At 44.9% G+C, this 9,602-nt stretch overlaps 1 protein-coding gene across 1 annotated transcript; it reads right to left on the bottom strand.

The window, feature by feature from the left end:
• Nucleotides 1-676: 676 nt before the first annotated feature.
• On the bottom strand, nt 677-9,382 carry TMEM42 (transmembrane protein 42). Its single transcript, XM_066630950.1, has 3 exons — nt 9,162-9,382; nt 2,407-2,553; nt 677-1,904 (listed from the first exon to the last, which is right to left on the bottom strand). The coding sequence occupies exons 1-3, from the start codon at nt 9,342-9,344 to the stop codon at nt 1,758-1,760; spliced, it is 477 nt and encodes a 158-aa protein (XP_066487047.1). The 5' UTR covers nt 9,345-9,382; the 3' UTR covers nt 677-1,757.
• Between the last annotated feature and the right edge of the window lie 220 nt (nt 9,383-9,602).

Below are 9,602 nucleotides of genomic sequence, written 5' to 3' on the forward strand. Positions count from 1 at the left end.
GTTAATAAATATTTTTCTTTTTTTGGTCTAGTCTAGTGCAATGTTTCTCAAACTGTGGGTTGGTACCCTCTAAGTAGGTTGTGAGCCAATTTCAGGTGGGTCCCCATTCATTTCAATATTTATTTTTTAATATGTTAGACTTGATGCTACCATTGTATGTGACTGCATTTGTGGAAATGTTACAGATTTGGACTTTTAACAAGCTACTATGTATATTCTTTTAACAATGATCATCAATGGGACTTACTCCTGGGCAAGCATGGGTAGGATTGCAACCTAGGTTTTTAAAAATTTTCATTTCTGGTCATGACATCACTTCTGGTGGGTCCTGACATATTCTCATTCTAAAAAGTGGGTCCTGGTGCTAAAAGTTTGAGAATCACTGGTCTAGTGGGTTGCAATAGATTGCCATTTTAAAAAGTAGATCCCAGTGCTAAAACGTTTTAGAAGCCCTGTTCTAGATACATGGGCTCTAATAGACAGGACAATTTCACTAGTGCAAAGAGACGTGTGTACAGAGCTGCTCCTTCATGTTAAAGAGATGAAGATCTGTGTGTGAGCACCACAGCTATGATTCAGATTGCTTGATTCAGTGTGATTGAGTGGCAAAGACCTACAGTAGTGTCTGTTCCCCCAAAAGGTCTGAAGCATCAATAGTAATTGACTGAAACAATCATTGTTTAAAAACAATGTACATTTTATTAAATACAACTCACTCTGAACACATTAATTTGGATGCAGGTCCGACTAATTTCAGTTGAACTTGTTTCCTGATAAACAATCAACTTGTTATTGGGGTCGGCGTTGTGGAAGTAAGCAAGTCTAACCAGGCAGATAGCTTCCTGGTGGATGATCAAGCCGGTCCACAGATGAGAGAATGGGCAGACTGTGTCCTATTTCCTCAGTCTGAACCAATCCATTGCTAATATCTATACCTGAGCAATGGGTTGGTTCACTGAGGAAAGAGGACACAGTCAGAAGCTCAAAACAACCAAATGAAACTAAATTGGCCTCTTATGTCACCTGACTTTTACTGAGCTGGCCATCCAGTGCTTGAACCATAGCATATGCTTGAACCATAGGAAACCAGCAGCCTCATCCTCTTAGCAAGATGCAATGGTGATTCAGAGAGTAAAGCGGCTGGGTCCTGCTGCCAGAGTTTCCCAGTATCTTATGCTTGCTTAGGATTATGGACTAAACAACAATTCCTTACCTCCTTTTTCCTCACATAGCAAACCCTGAAAGAAAGGTTATTACTGCTCCCACTCTACAGTTAGGAAACTGAGGCTAAGAAAAAAATGAGTTACAACAGATTACTGAATAACTAGGCTGGGATTTACACTCACGCCTACCCTGAAACACTTTACCTGCCAAAGCACAAGACTATTCTGTGATACATAGTATCATATGTGTTTTATTAACTGAGAAAGAACATTCTTCCTAGAAGTTTTGCTAGGTCTGAGACACATCCACCTTCTAATTCTGTGGTAATTATTCTTCTTTATCAAATGTCCTGAAATGTGCCTCAATGTCTAGAAAAATTATACTGTCTCTTCTCAGAGGCACTCTTTCAGGTTTCAGTGTGCTAGAATCCACCACACCTGTCTTTGCAGTACTCAAATGTACCAACTGTAATTCCATTCATGCAAACAAAACAATGGACGTCTCTTCAGCTTGGGCAAAGGAAGTCAGAGGGCCTTGTTTTGTCCTGATATCATTATTTCCGGTCTCTGATGAATGAAAAGGCCTTCAGGTTTCTACTGCTTCTTTTCCTCTGGGTGCCTGTGTTCTGCTGATGAAGGCGGTGCAGTATGGAGCAGCGCAAGGCCACAGAGCATAATGGATATCCCTACCCACCACAATAGGGCATGAGTCTCCTGAAACAACAAGTTGCCAAGAAAAGCCTGGAAAAAAAATAAAAGAAACCCTCCCCTCAAATAATTGATAGCATTGCTCAATCCTAAAACACAGCTTCCTGCAGTTCAGCTGGACTGAAATGGCAGAACAAGTTAAACATTGGCACTGGGCCCATTTAAACTATGTGGAAATTTGGGAATTCCACCACAGTGGGATCTTTGCTGCACACCCAAATAAAGTGGGGTTGTTCCTAAAGGTCCTGATGGGGTACTTTTTCATTTGGGGTGGTGTCAGGGGGTTGGCCAAGTTGGGTTCTGCCAGGGGCCCACATAGGCGGGCTAACCCCTGAACCTTCAGTACTGCTGGCAGTGGCAGCAACCAGTGTACCATCAGGGGATGAGCGGTGACTGCCATGGGATGCCCAGTGTAAGGCTTTACCCAAGGATCTCATTGGCTGGTGCACATTGAAAGTAGCACACAAAATGGCTGGGGCCTGCTTTGATGGATCACATGAATTGGACCACATCCTCTGGTGTTACTTATACTCACTGAAGAGACAAAGTTGGAAGCTGTTGATGTCACTGTTGCTGACGCTGAGGAGGTGGAATACCTTAGGGCTTTGGCAAACAAGGTCCACATTACAGCATTGCACGCAAGCACCAGACCACCACATCCTACTCGAAGCATCATGGGTAACTAAAGACAGGCGACAGGAAGGAACATTAATTGCTTTATTTTCCATTTATTACAAGAATTTGCTATGCAGTGTGAAAACATCTGATGTGGAATTAAACTGGAACTGGACCTAAACTGTGAGCACTCTTTTATATATGTTTTGTTGATCCCAACTGAAGGTTTCATTTTATTGTTACAGGGGGTAGTCTGGTGGGAAGTAGAGATTGTGTCTGGATCTGTTTTTCTGACAACAACGCAAGTTCTCCACTTTCCTATTTAGTCCTGAAGCCAAAACATAAAGACAAACTATATGGAAGAGAAATACTGTGGAAGAAACTGACAAAATGCAATAAACAGACACACACCTTTCAATCTTCTACTGCTCAGTGCTACAAAGTATATGGAAATTATGGCTGGCATTGTTGGAAAGGAAGAATGTTCTTACAGTCTTGGGGCAATGGTTGCTAGCTTAGCACTGGATTCTCTCCTTGGAGAAGGAAAAAAACATGCAACCAGGCATTAAGACAGAAACATTAAATGATACAAATTGAATTTGGACAGTTTCACTCAAGGAGAAAGACTGATCACAGTTTCCTGTTTTTCTGATATCAGATTATATCAGTGGTTCTCAAACTTACCTGGGTCACGACGCCCCTGCAACAATTTCTCCCCAGCTCAGCCAGGTGCCACCACCTTGGATCTCATGAAATTCTGTGAGATTCAAGATGGCTGCACCCAAATATTGTGAGATTTGGGCACTACCATCTTATGAGATTCTGTGAGACCCAAGACAGTGGCACCAAGGAGAACAGGTAAGAGGGGCACCAGGGACACACACTTTGGGAACCCCTGGGCTATATCCTGCTTTGGAAAAACTGTACTATTTACATTATTATCTCATATACATATTGGTATTATATATTAAATCACACAGACACAGACACACTTTTGCCTGGGCCTCAGCAAAAAAAAAAATCAGGTTCCAGATCAGATTCAGGCTGGTTCCAAAGTAGTGAGTGTGAAACTCCTCAAAACAAAGAAGTGCTTGTCAGCTAATATCTACATTACAGCATGCTCTGCCAGAGTTCAGATGCCTAAAGACAATGTAACGTTTAACCTTAAAGTCAAACATTCTTTATCAAGCTCTTTCTTACAGAGTTCAAGAAACGACTTGACAAAATACCAAGCTTTTCCCCTTTATTGGCTAAGTATTCATCAACTCCAACCCAAGGGTTCCAAGGAACCCTTCACAAACAAACACTAGTTGATAAGGCCTCTCATATTTACTTTGAACAAAGTCCAACTGCATTTAGCAAATTATCTGTCTACACACTAATAGCAAACGCAGGTGGTTAAGTACCTATTAGTTTGTATGCAAAACAGGAAGACTCAGTCAAGGTTGTAGTTTCTACACACTTGGGGAGCTCCTTAAATACACTGAAGTAGATAAGCTTGTAGATTTAAAAAGGAAAGGGGGGGAACCCATACAGCATGCTCAGCGGCCACCAGGAGCCATGGTATGGTTCAGATATCTGTTGGAAAAAAAACCACTAGCACAGCAGAACACCTAAAAGGGGAAGCAAGGAGAGGAAATTGGCCTGCTTAAGGTAATTGGACCATTAGCATTGGGGAGATGCAGCATTCTTGTTCCAGGTTCCTCTTAAGTGCTCTTATTAGAGGTAGTCAGGCTTTTAATATATGAATATACAGCAAAATGATGTAAATCACAATCTACACTCCTATGGGGGCCAAGCAGGATGAAACCTAGCCCTGTGAAAAAGTGAAGCCCTGCGAAAACTACATGTTTAAAGTGTTGCTGTATGTGCTCAGTTTTGCTTTAATTAATAGTAACTGGACTCGAATCTCCCTCATAAAAAGGACTGCAGAGAGGGATGGGGGCTTCAGATCTACCCGCACCACCACCCTGATCTGCAGGGGCCTAATCTACCTGCTAATCCTGGCACCAACTGGATATTTTTGTCAGCAGCCATCTTGGGTTCCTAAATAGATTAGGGCCATGGTGGGGGAGGGAAGATTAAATCCTTCATTGCCACCACAGTTGTTGTGATCTGCCAGGGTGTTAGAGATCTGGTTGCTGATAACTAAATAAAAGTTTCCATCAGGGATAATAATGCTTTGGACGTCACACACATATTTTTCTCTTGTGCCTTCACCTAATTCCATAGAATAAGAATTGAGTGTTTATGTGATTAGAGAAAAGAATGAGAGTCTGTTCCTGGAAGAGGAAGAAAGGGGAAATCCTGGACTCATACCAAAATATCAATGGCCAAGTTAGTCATACCCAAAGATCATACAAGTGTATATGTCACCACAGATACACCCAGAGTGTTACGGGCAGTGCTTTTAAAAATGTGAGTGCTTTTACGGGCAGTGCTTTTAAAAATGTGAGTAAAGGGGAGAAAAGAATAGCCTGCAGGGATCATGTGTCAAAGCCAATGGCCCACCTGTGTAATTAGGTGAGGAAAGGAAAAAGGAGACAAGGGGGGAAAAAGGAGACAAGGGGGGAAAGGTGAGGGTGGAGGTGTGCAATAGTCTACTAGAAGGGCTGAAAGAACCAAAACTGGAGGAGAGTGAGAAGGAAAATGGGAAGAAAAGGGGCATACACTGAGGGTTACAGGCAAAAGCTGAGCCCAGATCAGGCCATGAAAGTACTTCACCCATTTGCGGGGGGGGGGGGGGGAACTAGCCCACCAAACTCTCTTGATCCAGGCCACAAGCCCTCTAGACAGGATTTGAAGCATGCATCAGCTGAGTATTTTGGGCCAAAGGAAGTCTGAGGTTGTTCTGAGCAAACAGTCCCAAGATAGAACAAGCTTTCACACACACTTGTAGCACTCACAGAGAGGAAAGATAGAGACAATCGCTAAGTGTGTAGTCAATGTGACTTAACATGAGACGAGGCAGGGAAAATAGTGGGGATCTGATGGGTCCTTAATGAAACTGCACCATGGACCAAGGTTACTGTTACTTTTCTGCAACATGCTGCAAGGGTCATGGAGACAAGGGGTCAACTGAGCAAATCTCTCAGCACAAGGACAGGTCTTAAAGGTGCTAACAGGGCTGCGAAGCAAGCCCTGAACATGCATGGAGGGAGTAGCCTTGAAGGAAGCAGGGAAAGGGAGCAATAGCTGCCTTTGAAAGAGAGAGATAGGGATGATAGAAAGAAGAGGCCCAACAAGGTTGGCTGACCAGCCTGTGCTGTGGATTGGACAGATTTCTGGAGGAAAACTCCATCACAGGTTACAATCCGTGATGTGCATGTACAGTCTGAGATCAGCCGGTTGCTCACCATGAGGGCTGGGTAGGAATCTTTTTCTGTCATCCGAACTGGCTGTGGATGGCAGTTTTTTTTGCCTATCCCAGATGGGTGAGGGAGGGAAGGTGTGTTCAGTAGGTTCCATGCGTTAAAAATTGGTCACCTATGTTTAATAAAGTGGCCCAAGTTAAACCCAAGTGCAGTCTTTGTGGGGGATGTGTGTGAGGATAAATAGAATGCCAGATACAGAGGAATGGTGGCGAGATGCAAGTATCTTGTGGTTTTGTGTGCTCCCTGAGGTATCTGGTGGGCCGCTGTGAGATATAGGAAGCTGGACTAGATGGGCCCTGGGCCTAATCCAGGTGAGCTCTTCTTATGAGGCTCTAAAGTCAAGGGTTTTTACAGATTTTTGCCCCACAGAATCCTCTGGAATTCTTGGTGACTCAGTCAGAAGGTCTTCTAATGTTAGTCAAGGACCCCTTGGTGGGTGCTGCCTTTGTTTGCCACCCAGCTGAGGGTGCAATAACTAGTTTTCTAAACTAGATCACCAACCATGAGTTGGTGATGACTGTTGGGAGATGTAAAGTCTTTCCTTTGTTTTATAAAAGTTCCTCCCCCCTTCCCAAATTGAGGAGCACAAGGAAGTGGTGAGGCTCACAAACCATCAAATATTCTGTTCCAGCTGGATTTAGAGCTGGAGAGTTTCACTGGAATTTTGCAGGTGTGAAAACTCCATTAACATTTGAGAAATAAACACATGTCCATTCAGACTTGGAGCACTGAACTTCACAGATCAAGGGAGAAAAGGGGGGAAAGGGCAATTACATGGCCCTTTACACAAAAGTGTGGCCTTCCTGGCCTAGGGATCTATAGCCTCTTGCCATCACTCCTTGAAATAGTCACATTCTTGACCTGGTCCTTTGCTCTCCAAGCAGGCATCTAGCACCACATTCACGTGTTTAAATGCACACCTCCTGCACATCTTAAATTAAGGAAATAGAAATAAAATAGTGACCACGTAACAGAGGTAAAGCACATTCTTGGCAGCCTCATGATGACTCTCATAAACCAAGAGTGTTTTAAAAAGCAACAACAAATACCCCCTTCTCAGAGCACCACTGCTCCAATCAAACTACCAGCCCACCCAGCCACATTTAATTGAAGAAGAAAACGTCAGAAGATACTCAACCCTGGATCTTTAGTGTAATCCACCACTGCGCCCAAAGCCATCTCTGGCCTCTGCTTGATGTTGATCCCTTCCCCATACATTACTACCTAGGAACACAAAAGCCTCCTGGCTTTGCCCCCCCCACCACGCCCTGTAAGTTAAGGCACCTGAAGGTGTGGTAGAGTCCACTTAATCCCCATGGAGAAAGCAACACCTTTCTGTTGTGTTTGATCATGGGACCATTTTATTTGTGGCTTTGTGATTGATTTTCCTACCCCCACCCTTTTCTTTTCCTTCTTGTATTTGGTTGAGCCTGCCTTATGTAAGTGGCCTGCTGTTAGCCATACAAGTGAAGTTGGCATTTACACTTTTAAAAAAATGACCATGTATTCACGGGGATTTCAAGGTCATTTGTTGATGAGAGCAAGGATGGTTTTGGAGTTAGACCTGAGACGCTGCTGCTAGGTGGTGCCCTCTTCAAGTCGTGCCCAGGGCACATGCCCTACCTGCTATACTTTAGATATGCCATTGCATAATGGGTTAAGGAGTTGAGAAACCTGGCTTCAAATCTCTACTCAGTTACCTTGGGCCAGTCACTGTTTCTCAGAAAAATCCATTTCACGGGACTGGATTTTTTTTTTTTTAATTAAATAGGGAAGGGGCAAGAACTCCGACCACAGCCCTGAAGTCTTTGGAAAAAGAGTGGGATATAAATGTCTACAGATCAAGCAGCTCTCAAAGGCACAGGAGCAAAGACTGGAAAGCCAGGACTTCAAGCAATGGCTGCTGTCTTCCATTTGTCACAATTCCTTCCAGTTGTGTGACTTACAGATGGTCACATTGGAAGTTGGTCTAACTCTGCTTTGGATTGGAAACCAGCTGATCTGTGTTTCAAAAACACATCTTATACCATTCCAAAAGGACATTAAACAGGGTAACTGAGAGGCAGTAAAAAGTCATATGTCTCCTGTACACACTTGTCATGCTACTTACAACATGTGCATTTGCCCCAAAACAACTTCTTCCGCTGGACCATCCCCTTTAACTATTTCCCACAGATTACTTCATATAGCAGGGGTGGGCAAACTTTCAACATTAGGGCTCTTGGACCTTTAACAATTGTATAGAAGAGGGAATTTAAGTAGGTGCAGCTTGTCATCTCACAGATGACATTCTCTCTCCTAAAGGTCCAGGATCCCTAAAGTTGAAAGTTTTGCCCACTATAGTTTGCTGGACTATAGCTAGAGAGGTTTGAAAAGGTGTTATTTACCTTACTCAAAAGTAAGCCCATTGTGCTCAGTAAGACTTAGGATATAAACCTATCTTACTCACTGGAAACAAATGCCTCTACCTGGAGCTACTACTATCCTGGCCCACCACTTTCTTTTTCTGATAACACAAATTTGCACCAATTTGCAAAATTTTTAAGAAGCATGCGGCAGAGAAGAAATAGGAAGTAAGGGATGGAAGTAAGGGTAAGGGACTGTAAAATAAATCAGTTCCCTATAGCTCTGCTTTTTCTGAGGAAGGCAAAAATAGAAATGATTAACATACAACTTCATCCAGCAGCCATCACAAACACAGCTCTCTTATCCAGGGTGATCAGATGCAGTGGAGGACAGCATGCTTGTACCTTTAACACTTTATAGAAGAGGGGATTTGGGCAGGTGCAGCTTTTTAAACCTTCCCTGTTAAGCTGCACCTGCCCAAATGCCCTCTTTTCTACAATAGTTAAAGGTATACCGCTCTGTCATCCTGCTCTTTATCAGGCAATGGAAACTATTTTCTTGGGTGAGTAAGGCAGCAATCCTATCCACACTTACCTGGGAGTAATCCCCATCGACTATAATGGGACTTACTTCTGAGTAGACATGCCTAGGATTGGGCTCCAACACGGTGCAGTGGTTGATATTTGGGTGGATCGCGTTGGGGGTACCCAAAGGGGAGCGAAAGAGCCCAAGCCTCTGCTTGTCTACTCGGAAGTAAGCACCATTCTAGACAATGGGGCTTACTCCCAGGTAAGCGTGGACAGGACTGCAGCCCTAGCAGGACGCGTGGATACGAAGAGATGCAGCGAGGGAAACACAGGCGAAGGCTCCTGAGCAGAGCAGGAGCTTCTCTTCGCAGCCGCCTGCCCCGAAGCAGCAGGAGGAAGCCCCGGCAGCGGGAGGAGGTGCCTCTTACCCAGGCGCACAGACTGGCCGCCGCGGCCGCCTCCCCCTCGGCTGCGAGAACTGCCAGGCAGCCCACCCGCAGGTAGTCCACACCCAGGGCCAGCTTCGCACAGCAGGCGGCGAGCGCCCCCATCAGGCCGGCCCCGGCGGCGTAGGCGGCCCCCCGGCCTGCAGGTACAGCGAGCGCTGCCATCCTCCAGCCCAGGGTCCAGGCAGCCACGTGTTGCCACCGTACGCTCTTCCGGGTGGTGTCGCATCACGTGACACTTCTTGTCCTTCCCTTGTCACGTGACACTTCTTGTCCTTCCCCTGATCATGGGCAGAGGTTTGGGGAAAGGTGTGATCTCTGCTCCTCCGCCTGGTTGGGACGAAGGTTGTCAGTACTGCTACGATCCCGCCGCTGCAGGCAGTCCTAAGGCCACGATCCTATGCACGCTTACCTGGGAGTAAG

Source organism: Tiliqua scincoides, chromosome 5 (assembly GCF_035046505.1).
Source record: "Tiliqua scincoides isolate rTilSci1 chromosome 5, rTilSci1.hap2, whole genome shotgun sequence".
Classification (NCBI taxonomy): Eukaryota; Metazoa; Chordata; class Lepidosauria; order Squamata; family Scincidae; genus Tiliqua; species Tiliqua scincoides.

Excerpts from the sequence above, each read along its gene's own strand:
- TMEM42 (XM_066630950.1), bottom strand. The coding sequence starts at position 9,344 with ATGGCAGCGCTCGCTGTACCTGCAGGCCGGGGGGCCGCCTACGCCGCC. Across the intron at positions 2,554-9,161 it reads CGGCCAGTCTGTGCGCCTGG|TTACCCATGATGCTTCGAGT; the intron begins GTAAGAGGCACC and ends GCCTGTCTTTAG. Across the intron at positions 1,905-2,406 it reads CTTCCAACTTTGTCTCTTCA|GCTTTTCTTGGCAACTTGTT; the intron begins GTGAGTATAAGT and ends TTTTTTTTCCAG.